The 13,443-nt window shown below is 40.4% G+C and overlaps 1 protein-coding gene across 1 annotated transcript in view; it reads right to left on the bottom strand.

Moving 5' to 3' along the window:
- ATRN (attractin) overlaps positions 1–13,443 on the bottom strand; it is a 248,909-nt gene that overhangs the window by 20,907 nt on the left and 214,559 nt on the right. The window contains 1 exon segment of the mRNA XM_043973429.1: positions 501–608. Within this exon segment, the coding sequence (XP_043829364.1) occupies positions 501–608 (108 nt within the window).

The following is a 13,443-nucleotide window of genomic DNA, read 5'->3' as shown; positions in this document are numbered from 1 at the left end:
ATCATAAACAGAAGGATATTTCAACCTCCACTGAGGAGCAAGCACTACCACCTCTCCTTCATTTGTTTGTATGTATCGCTTTTCATAACCATTTTTTGGTAGAAAATATTTGTCTTCATAGAAGACACAGCAATTACTATTCTGCTCCTTTTTAGACCTCAAAAAATACGATTGTGAACAGAAATGATTTCCATTAGCAGCACCCACATCTATTTCCAACCAAATGTTCTTCAGTATTAAACTGCAAGCGAGAAAACCAAACAAATGGCTTATTCTTTTAAAACCAATAGAACCCAAGACTTAACTGCATACTCTGGAGTAATGAAAATTAAGTCAAAACAAGACCTTACAGTTTCAGCATTTTGGCTTAGAGGAAAAGGAGAAAAAGAGGTCACTAGAATATTGAGACTCCTTGTCTTGGGCTTTCCCCTAGGCCCAGGGGAACAAGGGGCCATATGGATAAAGTACCCCAGGGTCTACTCTCCAAGATGCTCTCTCACCTTTATGCTTCCTCCAATAAGATCAGGTGGTTCTTCATCTGTTTCCAAGGCAACATTGATGGAGGCAAAGGGACGACTGGCCATCTGTTGCATCTCACGAAGAAGTTGCTAACAAATAAATAAATAAATAAATAAATACAACAGTATGAATACTATGCTCCAAGATCAAAGGTGGGAGACAGGGGCAGTGATGTGGACAGGAGAGGAATAGGAGAACCAATGAAAGGCTAAGAACTTTTAACCAAGTATGATGTAGGTTTAAAGACATTATTTAATGAATAATATTTTAATCTACTGGGTAAGAAGCTAATTGATACTGAAGAAAAAGTTTAAAGATGAAGTTATCACCATCTCAGTTACACAGGCTAAGAGAAAACACTGTTAGTTTGGTGGTGGTTTTTCTCCTTGCCATAACAGTATCAAAACATATAATGAGAGGGGATGAAAAAGCTGTAAGGAACACTGTATAAAGAGCTTGAACCACACTAATGCAATGTTGGTGGAACTGTAAATTGGTTCAATTGTTCTGGAAAATAATTTGGACTGTTGTGAGAAAAATGACTAAACTGTCATACTCAGTGATTTAATTCCTAGGCAAATACCCTAAGAAAGTCAAAGACAGAAAGAAAGGTCTCTCATATACTAAAATAGTCACAGTAGCATTTTTGTAGTAGAAAAAAATAGAAATAAAGCAAGCAACTGTCAATTTGGGAACAGCTGAACAAATTGTGATATGTCAATGTGATGGAGTATTATTATGTTGAAAGAAATGTAAATATAATGAAGAAATCAGAGAAACATGAGGAAAAAGTGTTAACTGATGCAAAAATGAGGAATGAAGTAAAAATACAATATACACAATGACTACAATAAAGTAAATAAAGCTGAACTCAAATGAAATTTGACGATCAATTTTGGTTCCAGAAAACAGTTGATGAAACATATACTTCTCTCCTTCTGGAGGGTGCTAAATGCTGAAATGATGACAGATATGGTTGCTGTGTTGGTCAGTTTTTCTTAATTGTTTTTCCTTTGCTACAAAGGAGGGTTTTTGGCAGGGGGATATGAATGCAGTATAACCCCCCACCCCTTACACACACACACACACACACACACACACACACACACACACCCCTCATCAATAACATTTTTGTTTGTTTGTTTGTTTTTTAGTGAGGCAATTGGGATTAAGTGACTTGCCCAGGGTCACACAGTTACTAAGTGTTAAGTGTTTGAGGCTGGATTTGAACTCAGGTACTCCTGACTCCAGGGCTGGTGCTCTATCCACTGCGCCACCTAGCTGCCCCATCAATAACATTTTTTTTTCATCAATAACATTTTTAAAAAGGGAAACAGGGTGATAAAACAAAGATCCTGAGTGTTCACAGAATTTTGAGTAAGAAAAGACCTTAAGGGTCATATAATCTAAATGTTCAGATTGATGAGGAGAACTGAGGCTCAGAGAGGTGAGCTGACTTATTCAATGTCATATAAAAAACAATGAGCTGAGCTGGGATTTGAACTGTGGGAATCCCTCTGCAGATGGTTCCCAGATCTACTTATCCATTCCTAACCTTTCTCCTGACTTCCAATGGACATCCCTATCTCAGCATTTCCAAAACAGTCCTAGTTATCGTTTCCCCAACATCTTCCTCCCCTATGAACTCCCCTATTATTTTGTGGGTACCACCATTCTTCCACTCAGACTCACAACGTTAGTGTCATCCTGGACTCTTCACTTACATTCATTCTACATATCCATTGTGTTGCCAAATTTCAACCTTTCAAACCTTCACAACGTCTCTCTTCTATGACCCCTTCTCTCTACTTACATAGCTATATCCACAGGGTGGAGGTTCACATCACCTCCTCCATGCCTAGACCATTGAAATATTCTTCTGGTTGGTCTCCCTGCCTCAAGTCTCTCCTCCCTTCAATCTACTGTCCACTAAACTGCTGAAATGACCATGATAGCCCCCTACTCAAAATTCCAACTCCTTCTATTACTTCCAGGATTAAATATAAAAATGCTCTGATTTTTAAAGTTGTTCACAATCTGGCCCTTTCCTACTTTTTCAGTCTTATATTTTACTCCCCGCAATGTACTTGATGACTCAGCACCACCCGCCTCCTCACTCTATCTCCTGACTGCCTTTTCATCGGCTGTTCCCCATGCCTAGAATGCTCTCCCTCATCAACTTCACCTCTTGGCTTTCTTCAACACTCAACTCAAGTCCTATCTTCTGCTGGAGTTCTTTCTTTGTCTCCCCCTAACCCCTCCAACTGATAGTTATATTCCCTTAAAATTACCTCCCATTTACAATATACATATCTTGCATGTATTTTATTTTGAGGGGGTGGTGGGGCAATGAGGGTTAAGTGACTTGCCCAGGGTCACACAGCTAGTGTCAAACGTCTGAGACTGGATTTGAACCCAGGTCCTCCTGAATCCAGGGCTGGTGCTTTATCCACTGTGCCACCTAGTTGCCCCCGCATGTATTTTTTTTTAATACATTTTGTCTCCCCCATTAGAATGTGAACTTCTTGAGGGCAGGAGACATTTTTTTGCTTTCTCTGTATCACCAACATTGAGCACAGTGCCTGGCATACAACATTTAATAAATGTTTGTTGATTGTTGACAAAATAAATGGCCAAAGGAAATGGCTAGGAACAGTAGCAACTAAAGGAATCAGGAAAGCCCTCTTGTCAGAGGTCACACTGGAGATAAGTCTTGAAGAGAATGAGGGATTCCAAGAGGCAGGAGATGTATCAGGAGGAATAGCAAATAGGTCACTTTGGCAGGAATGCCGCATATGTACAGGAAAATAATGTATAGTCTGCCTGGAAAGCTATTTTGGAATAGAATGTGAAGAGTTTTAATTGCTAAATAGAAGTATTTGTCTCCTAGAGAGAAGAGGGAGCCACTGAAGCCTCCTGGGAAGGGATGTGACATGGTCAGACCTATGCTTTAGGAATATAAATCTGGCAACTGTCTATCAAGGACAGACTGAAGAGGGAGTCAATGAAAGTAGGGAGACCAATTCAGTTATCATACCAGTCCAAGTAACAGGTAATAGAGGCATGAACTAGGGTACTTACATTTAAAGGAGGCAGAGACATGGCATGGTAGAGAGGTTGAACTGAAAAAACTGCTTAGATACTGGAAGTGGAGAGGGTGTGCGAGAGAAGGAGTAAAGGGTGATGCCTGAGATGACAAGAACCTAGGCAACAGATAATAGGCAAGCTTGGAGGAAGGGCAGGGTTAGATTGAAATACACATTCTGTTTTTGGACATAGTAAGTTCAAAATATGGATGGAACATCCGGGTAGAGTTGTCCAGTAGGCAGCTTGTAATGTGGAACTGGGGTTCAGGAGATTTATTGGTGATGAGTAACACAGGATCTGGCCATTAATAAATGCTTGTTGGATTGAATTGTTGAACAGAGAGATGTGGGAGTCACCTAAACTGAAGAGCTGATGCTTGAACTTTGGGGAGCTGATAAGATCAACAAAGGATAGAATATAAAGAAAGGAGATTCCAAACAGACCTTGGATGAATACCCATGAGTGGGGATTGGGTGTGGGGGATAAGATGAAAACCAAAGAAGAGTGAGGACAAAACAAAAAAAGGAGAGAACAATAGTATCACATAAACCAACTATCAAGCTGCAAGGAGTGGTCAGCAATGGTTGCTGCAGAGAGGTCAAGGAGGATAAGGAAGACTGGGAAAAGGCTATCAGATCCATTAGTTTAGAGCTCAATGGGAGGTTTGGGAACACAATTTCAGAGTGAAGGGGTCTAGAAGCTGCCTGTAAGGTGTGAAGGAGATAACACCTAAGTTGAACTAGGTGGAGTGACTTGTCCAGTGTCACAGAGATGCCAGTACTGAAGCCAGTTCTCCTATTTTCAAATGCAATACTCTTTCTCTTATACCACAGTGAGTCTCCTACAAAGGTGTTTGATTACAGCACCTCTACCTTCAAATACCCTCACATATGTATCCATCCAACAACACTCTGTTCAAACAGCGTTCCTGTTGGGCAAATCTACGTTCAGATATGCACATGGGAAATGGGACACAAGGCCACTTGATATGGATGTTCAGTAATGATGGATTCAGACACAAGGCGCTTTAAACAAAACCCTACTGTATTTTATAATCATCTGCAAAAATAAAACACTAAAAAAGCCATAAAAGGTTCACAATTGAGAGATGCTGAATATAGATATGTCAAAATCAGGAACAAGATGAAAATTCATGAAAATAAAAACCTAGCCAGGTTTCTGTCCATTAAAGGCAATAAAATGAACAAATGTCCATGTCTGGATACAAAAATCTCCTTTGGTCTTATGTGCAATCCAAGGTGTTCATCCCCTAATGGATAGATAACTGATAACCACAGACATGTGTTGTTAAGCTATTTTATGTCCCGATTCAATTTGGCTCTAAGGCACTGTCTGGGATTTATTCCTTAGCCACAAAGTAACTCTGATTAGCATTTTGTTTCAGAAACCAAAAGGAAAGATGCCAATGCAATTTCAACCTTTGACAATTAAGACAAAATTGGGAAAGAATAATCATTGAGGTCCTGCCTGTATACTCCTTGCCCTAAGTGGAGTTTTCATATAAAAGTGGGAAGGACAGAGAAAAACAGAAGCAGAGAAAGTCCAGCGTTTATCCTTTTTTTTCTTTTTTTTTTGGTGAGGTAATTGGGGTTAAGTGACTTGCCCAAGGTCACACAGCCAGTAAGTGTCAAGTGTCTGAGGCTGGACCTGAACTCAGGTCCTCCTGACTCCAGGGCCAGTGCTCCATCCACTGTGCCACCCAGCTGCCCCTAGCATTTATCCTTGCATACAAAGGTTTGATGAACTGAGTTTAATGCTTCCTCCAAGGAAAGAATGCTGCAACCTCCAGAGGCAGAACTGAAGGACAGATCTCTCATTGGAGCCTGTGCAAAGAAGACATAGGTGAAAGTACGACAGAACTGTGAGCCATCAGTGGAAGCTATTTTTTCCCTCAGTAATTCGCCTTCTTGAGAGAGACGGATGTTTCTTCCTTGCCTCTAGTCAGTTCCACAGGCTTCAGTCATGAATTGAACTTAACATCCTGTAATGTGAGTGTTCAGCAGGGTCCAATGGAGCCCCTGGTATCTACTCCAAGGACTCACTGGGAGGGTTCAGTGGGAAGGGTGTTTTTTAGGTCTTGCTCTAAGGGGAGAGTCAGTTCTGCACTTCCTCCTGTGCTTTAATGGAAGGAGCCTAGGACGGGGATTCCAAAGACTTAGCTAAGCCTAGTCCTGGCTCTCCCACTGATTCACTGAGTCCTTGCTTTTTCTGCATCTCGGCTTTTCCATGCAAAATGGGATGGTTTGAGTATCTTTCTAAGGTGCCTTCCAGCTCTGACATCCTGTGATTTCACAAGGAAAAATCTTTAATATCAACAAACACTCATTACATTAAGGACAGTGAAAAGGGAGGGATAACTAAAGAAACAGATGGCCCTGTGAAAAACACATACACACGCATATGAGAGGATGCCCAGAAACCTGCAAACACCTACAAAGAGAAGCACAAGGAATGTTAAGGAATACACAATACAATTAGGAAGCTGTTCACTAGCTAACTTCCCGTGACTGTATGGACTCCTCTCAAGAAGACTGTTTTATAAAAGTGCTGTTTTATGAGAACCAGTAACCTTGCCTATTCTTCTGACTTGACTCCTTCAGCGTCACTATTCTTCCAAGTTTTCTGCTATTAACAAAAGTCAGATTTCCTCAGGTGTCACGTCTCTGCCAGCAGTGGCTGTGGCTTCTATACTCTAGCATCATTTTTTAGACAGCAACTACTTCAACTCAAATTTTATGGATGCAAATGACATAAAGACATGACCAGTTCCTGTTACAGATGGGAAAATTGGGGCCAAGGGAAGGCAGTGACTTGTCCAAAGTTTTACAGATACTGTTAAAAGGCAGGGTGGTGTAACAGAAAGATGGGTTTGAATCCCCCGCCCCCCCCCCCCGCCCCCCCCCTGCAATTCTGAGCAAGTTACTTAACCCCTGTTTGGGCCTTAGTTTCTTCTATCATCTGTTGTCATCGTTGAGTTGTTTTGAGTTGTTGTGTCTGATTCTTTGTGACCCTATTCGGGAGTTTCTTGGCAGAGATAGTGGAGTGGTTTTGCCATTTCCTTCTTCAGCTCACTTTACAGATGAGCAACTGAAGCAAACAGGGTTAAGTGACTTGCCCAAGGTCACACAGTTAGTAAGTATCTGAGGTTGGATTTGAACTCAAGTCCTCCTGACTCCAGGGCCAGCACTCTATCCACCATGCCACCTAGCTGACCATTTCTTCTATCTATAAAATGGGAAAAACACATATACTACTTAATCTCACACTGCTGTTGTGAGAAAGACATTTTGTAAGCCTTAACTGTAGAAATAGGAGGTATTGTTTATAGTAAGTAGCAGAGCCAAGATTCAAACTTCAGGTCTTCTAATTCCTTATTCAGTACTCTTTCCTTTATATGACGCTTTGTACTCAGACTGTTGCTTGTCCTTAGTTCTGGAAGAGGACCAATGATATCATGAGGGTGATGTCTTGACTTGCAAGTGAATTGGATTGAAATGAGGCAGAGCAGTGCAAAGTCATCAAACTCACTCTCTCCTCCAAAGTCATCAGAGTCATGTCAAGATGACTGGCAATGGCCCAACACCCTGCCTACTTGATTCCTCTGGCTAGCCCCTGATAAGATACAGGCTTCCTGAAGAACCTGTCTTCTGGGCACTAAGGACACTCTCTCTTGGTTCTCCTCCTACTTGTCTGACTCCTCTGTTTTCTTTGCTGAATGATCAACCATGTCATACCCCCTAATTGTAGGTGTGCCCTGAAGCGCCATCCTGGGTTCTCTACACTCTATCAGTGATTTCTTCAGTTCTCTTGGGTTTCATAATCATCTCTACAACAGATAATAAGCATCTCTACTCTACAGAGTAATACATATGGCCAAATGTGTCTCCCTGCTCTTCCTCATATCTTCCATTGTTCCCAGATCTAGAATGCCACTCAGAACCCCACATTTCCTTGAAACTCAATTGGAACACCTCCAGGAAGCCTTCCTTGATGTCTCCAAGAAGTAGTATCCCCCCCCCCAATCTGCTTAGTCTTTCTTTTGTATACACTTCAACACTGTCTCCCCGACAAAGTGTAAGCTCTGCTCTCCGTCTTTGTATCTTGAGCTCCCAGCACAGTGCCTGGGGCATGGCAGAAGCTTAACAGAAGCTGTCTGACTGCCTGGGTACTTTGTGCCTACTGCTGGGCTGTCACAAGAACTTAGGGAAAATGTATTTGAACCCTATTGCTTTATCTTCTACCAGGGAAGGGCTGAGGCTCTCCACTAGTCTTTAGATGGGAAAGAAAACTCCCTTTAGGTAGCAGTCAAATAGAAGCAGTCTCAGGAGAGCTAATCAGTTACTATTTAACTTTTTCTCCCAAGAAAATCCCTAGAGAAAATTACAGAACATTAACAGAGATGCCCCAAGTGATAATTCCCATTAATGATAATTCCCCTTCCCTGAAAATAAAGCTGTTATCACATTGAGTAAAATTATGTACAACACTTTGCCAATTACTGAGAAATAGAAATTTCAGCAAGAAATTAAATATGAGAAAAGGTCTAAAAGGTCAGGGAGAAGAGAACTATGCCTCCTTAAGGAAGCTTTCTGCTCCTCAGGAGTACATAGCACTCCTCCAAGAGAACTGGAAGGACACTCTAGTATTTAAATTCTAAGACCATGATGGGAGCGATTGGTTCTGATGCAAATGTCTTTGCAGATCTAACAGAGCATTAGTCCCAGAAGGCCTTGAATAAAAAGTATGGCTCCACAGATAACAGGGCAATTAGTGTCTATCTTCCTCTGAACCAAAGCATTAAATAGAAATTAGTCTGTCCTAAAGCTAGCTTTGAATGAAGCCCATAAGATAGCTGTAAAACTCAAAAGTAACGTAAAGTTGATGGTAAAAAGCAGGCACACAGTATGGGGGTGAGGGGAGGGGGAGAAGAATTACCATTTCAGTAACCATCCTCCTGTGTGCCATGTGGTATGAAAGCATTCTAGTACTACTAAACAGGAAAAATCTGGACCCTGGAAATGCAGAAGGAAACAGGGAGAAACTAGGTACTCTAAGCCTTATTCACCTGCTCTGTCCTAAATAGAATCTCTCCTACTGTGTTCCCTCACTCCTTCCATCCATTAAAGTATTTATCTTCCCACTTTCTCCCTCCTCATTACATCCTACAAATACCCCTTTCTCTTCTTTGCCTCATTCCGGCTTACATAACACTTCTATATTTATCTCCTTATTCCATTCCACTCCACACAGACCTTTACTTTTAAGCTCTCTCCCTGTTTCATCCTAAACAACACATCCTTCTACCTTTCTCCTTCTTGTCTATTGCAGTGTAAGCTACTTGAGATCAGAGACATTTTACCTTTTCTTTGTATTCTCTGCACAGAGCTGGGCAGGCAATAAACATATAAATATTTGCTGATTGATTTGTTTGACTGTCCTTCATATCATCTCCCTTCACCTTTTCTCTCCTTTCTATCCTATACAAAATCTCTCCTGCTACCCTGTCCTCAATTCTATTATATAAAAAAATCTTTCTTGGAATCCGTTCCTTTTGGTCCTATGTAATATACTTCAATTAAATTTAGTAAATATTATTGGATGTGAAATCCTGTGCTAGGAACTTTTCCACCTTTATTCACCTAATATTTAATGAATGCCTTCTAAATGCAAGATTGTGGGGAATGCAAAGATAAAGAAAACATTCTCTGTTGTTCAAGGAGCTTATGGGATAGGAGAAGACATGACTAGCATAATGATAATAATATAATGTGATAAGTGTTATCAGAAAGATGTCTCTGAAGCTTTACAGGATGGGTAAGTGGGAGGGCAGTGATGCCAACAATAGGGTAATCAAGAAGAGGCATGGGGGTTAGGGGATAGAGGAGAGTAAAAAAAAGATGAAGAGGCTTCCCAGAAACAGTCTTCTGTCTGAGGATGAACTTAGCTATGTAAAGGGAGACTCGCCAGCAGTAAGCTAACTATTGGGTGATGAATCCTTAGTCCACTGCAAGCCAAGATACTAAGAAAAAAAAAGGGCACTCAATCCTGTGGATCTCTCTTATATGTCTATAGTGGTGGGGGAAAGGGCAGAAAGTGCTTTGGATCAGTTTTTAAACTACTATAACTTATCTATAGGTATTGTAAATACAAAAGTTAGTCCAGGGGCAGCTAGGTGGTGCAGTGGATAGAGCACTGGCCCTGGAGTCAGGAGTACTTGAGTTCAAATCTGGCCTCAGACACTTAACACTTACTAGCTGTGTGACCCTGGGCAAGTCACTTAACCCCAATTGCCTCACTAAAAAAAAAAAAAAAGTTAGTCCAATGGCCATATCAATATATCAACAATGACATTCTCTTGATAAAGACAAAGAAAAAAGGAAGGTCTAGCTAGATTAAATGAGGGCTTATGGATTTTCTTTTGCGGGGGAGGGCAAAAGGGTTGGACAATCAACGGAATCAAGAAACAGTTACATGGAACATATGGTAATTCTGTCCTGGAGTGCTCATGATGAGCATAAACAAAAGGACTATCATAAAGGTAAATGAAGCTTGTGAAACACGAGTACAGAGAAAAATGTTACAAAGAACTTGACAAGATTCTCCAAATCTAGTCCAATATATACTTTGACATGAGTCATCTTCAATTCAAAGATAGGGATGATGGTGAAAAGTAAGTTGGAAAGTATGGATCAGGACTGAGAAATAAGATTTATAAACTACTTCAAAGACTCATACCTATATACCATGAATACTTTATTTCAGAAAAGAGTCCGAAAATGCTGGACATGCTAAACACATCATAATAAATGAAACTAACCATAACTTAATGGACAGGAAGTGACTGGTTCCTGATGTGGGAATCATATGAGAATCAGCTGAATGTAGTATACTGACCAAAAAGAACAAAGATAAAAATCAACATCAATTTAGAAAAGAGAATAACTATGAGGTGACATTGTAAACAAGGGTACAAGCTAAAAACTGACTTATTCATGTGAGCTGTCATTGCTGGAACAAAAATAGGTACTAGAGAAAAGCAAATAATTGATTTGATCATCATCAGTTTCTGCAAAAGTTTAAGCTCTATTCTCTTCAAACATTTCAATAAAGATGTGGATGAAGTTTGTGAAGGCTCAATGTGATACAAAACTAGGAAGCACAGTTACTACTGACAGAAACAGGTTCCAATATACTCACAACTGAATTCCCCATAATATATAATTCCCTCAAACAGATGAACAAACCAGGATAAAAGAAAGACTGTAACAGTGCATGAAACCTAAGCTTTCATAGTACGCTATCTGGTAAAAAAAGAAAAAACAGGTGTGAGCTTTACAAGTTAGTACCTATATCAGCCAATGCCTTTTATTTGTTTTTACTTAATAGTATTTTATTTTTTCCAATTACATGTTAAGATAGTTTTCAACATTCATCTTTTCTTTTCTTTTCTTTTCTTTTTTTTTGCGGGGCAATGAGGGTTAAGTGACGTGCCCAGGGTTACACAGCTAGTAAGTGTCAAATGTCTGAGGTTGAGTTTGAACTCAGGTCCTCATGAATCCAGGGCTGGTGCTTTATTCACTATGCCACCTAGCTGCCCCAACATTCATCTTTATAAGATTTTGATTTTATAAGATTTTTCTCCCTCTCCTCTCTCCTCCCTAAGACAACAACCAATCTGATATAGGTTATATATGTACAATCATGTTAATCAGATTCCCACATTAGTGTTGTGAAAGAAGAATCAAACAAAAGTAGTCAATGCCTTTTATTTGAGTTATGTTACTTAACCATGAGTCAATCCCTAGCTTTCTACATTTTGCATTGCATTAGAAAGATTAATTCATAATTATTTGAATTCTTCATATCTATTTTTCCTTATGGCAAATGTGGAGATTAAAGTAACTGCTTCCCTTGTCCATCAGCCTTCCATGTTCTCAGGCACAAATGGGGAATCAAGAAAGACTATATTAAACAACAATTGTGGCTGAACATTTTATAGTGCCCACAGAAACACTGGCAAAAGTGAGTCTGTTTCAGACATCACACAATGAACAGATTTTACCCCTTTGTCCTTGAATAAATATAATGTATAAATCACTGGACCAGCTGCAATCAACCCTGGAAGAAGTGGTAGGAAATACATACTTTGCCAGCTGCAAATGGTTAGCCAGGTTTGTTTTTTTTTCCCTCTGGATAAGTACCCTCTAAATCTTTGCTTGACAGGGAAAGGTTCTGTCCTTGGCATAGAAGACTGTGTCACTGCCATTAGCAGCTGGAACAGCAACTCTCTGAGGCAGGAAAGTCCTTTATTTCTGCAGTGGGAAAGCTCTCGGGACCCACAGGTCAAGATATTGCTTTTTCTTGAAACAAAATGACGCTTACCAACCCTTTCTTTCTCCTCCACCAAAACATTATGTGAACTAGTGTTTCTCAGGGTTTCTGGTGTGGTGAGGTGTCAGGAAAAAACACCAAAACTTTTGATTTTCTTTGTTAGAAGCAATACAGAGGATAGAGCACTGGCCCCAGAGTCAGGAGGACCTGAGTTCAAATCCAGCATCAAACACTTGACACTTACTAGTTGTGTGACCCTGGGCAAGTCACTTAAACCCCAATTGCCTTCAAAAAAAAAAGGGGGAAAAAAAGCAACACAGAGAATAAGTTCCCAGAATTTATTCATCTCAAGCTTAGTTATGTTGAATGTTTTTTGTTTTGGGGTTTTTTTTTTGGTGGAGCAATGGGGGTTAAGTGACTTGCCCAGGAGTCACACAGCTAGTAAGTGTCAAGTGTCTGAGGCGTGTCTTGAGGCCAGATTTGAACTCAGGTACTCTTGAATCCAGGGCCAGTGCTTTATCCACTGCTCCACCTAGCTGCCCCCCTGTTGAATGTTTTTAAAGAAAGGATTTCATACATTGATTTTTTTTCTTGAAGAACACAAATTTTAAGAATAAAACAATAATGTACTTCATTGTTCCACAGAGGATCAAATCTAAGAGAAGAACCTCTCATCCAGGCTGAAAAATAGGACCTGAGAGGCCAGACTGAAAGAACTGGGGTCATCAAGCCATGTGAGATGAGCACTGAGCTCACATATGTACTGCTGTACAGATGGATGCTGAAGAATAGATGTTCAGAGGTCAGAAGACAGGGACTTAAGCCAATACAAGGGAAAATTTCAGTTACATATGAGGAAGAGTTTTCTGACTTCAAGGTTCCCAAATCAAAAAGAAATTGGGGGAGTGGGCAGAGTTGTAATTTCATTGGTGCAGGGAATTCCGAACAAAGAAACCCCCCTTTACCCATGACAGGTTTGTCGAGAGTTGCCTGGGGTGTCAAGAAGTAAGTGATTCGTCAAGAGTCACACCATCAGGATGTGTCAGAGGCTAATTGAACCCAGCTCTTCCTGACCTAGGCCAGTTCTTCATCTAGTATAATTCAAAGCCTCTCATTGAGATCAGAATTCAGAAAATACATCCTACTATCAGGTTCTGCTGAGGATGAGGAGGAAGGAGAAACAGAAAATGCGGAAGGGAAAAAGGAAGAAGAAAATGAAGAAATACAGGAGAGAAGTAGGGGAGAAAAGAGGGAAGGAGAAGGTAAGGAAAAAGAGAGGGAAAAGAAGAATGAAGAAGAGAAAGAATGGAAGGGAAGAAGGTGGGAGAAAGGGGAGAAGGGAAGAGGGAAGGGGGAGAGGAAGAATAGAGGAGGGTGGAAGAAGTAGAGGAAGCAGCCTATCTACTGAAAGCTTTAAGGTTTACAGTGTGGTTTCTTCACAATAACCCTATGCTAGATAGTTAAAGGATTACATTTTACAATAGA

This window comes from Dromiciops gliroides, chromosome 6 (assembly GCF_019393635.1).
Source record: "Dromiciops gliroides isolate mDroGli1 chromosome 6, mDroGli1.pri, whole genome shotgun sequence".
In the NCBI taxonomy this organism is placed as follows: domain Eukaryota; kingdom Metazoa; phylum Chordata; class Mammalia; order Microbiotheria; family Microbiotheriidae; genus Dromiciops; species Dromiciops gliroides.
Note: the sequence above shows the minus strand (reverse complement) of the source record. Positions and strands in the feature narration are given on the sequence as shown.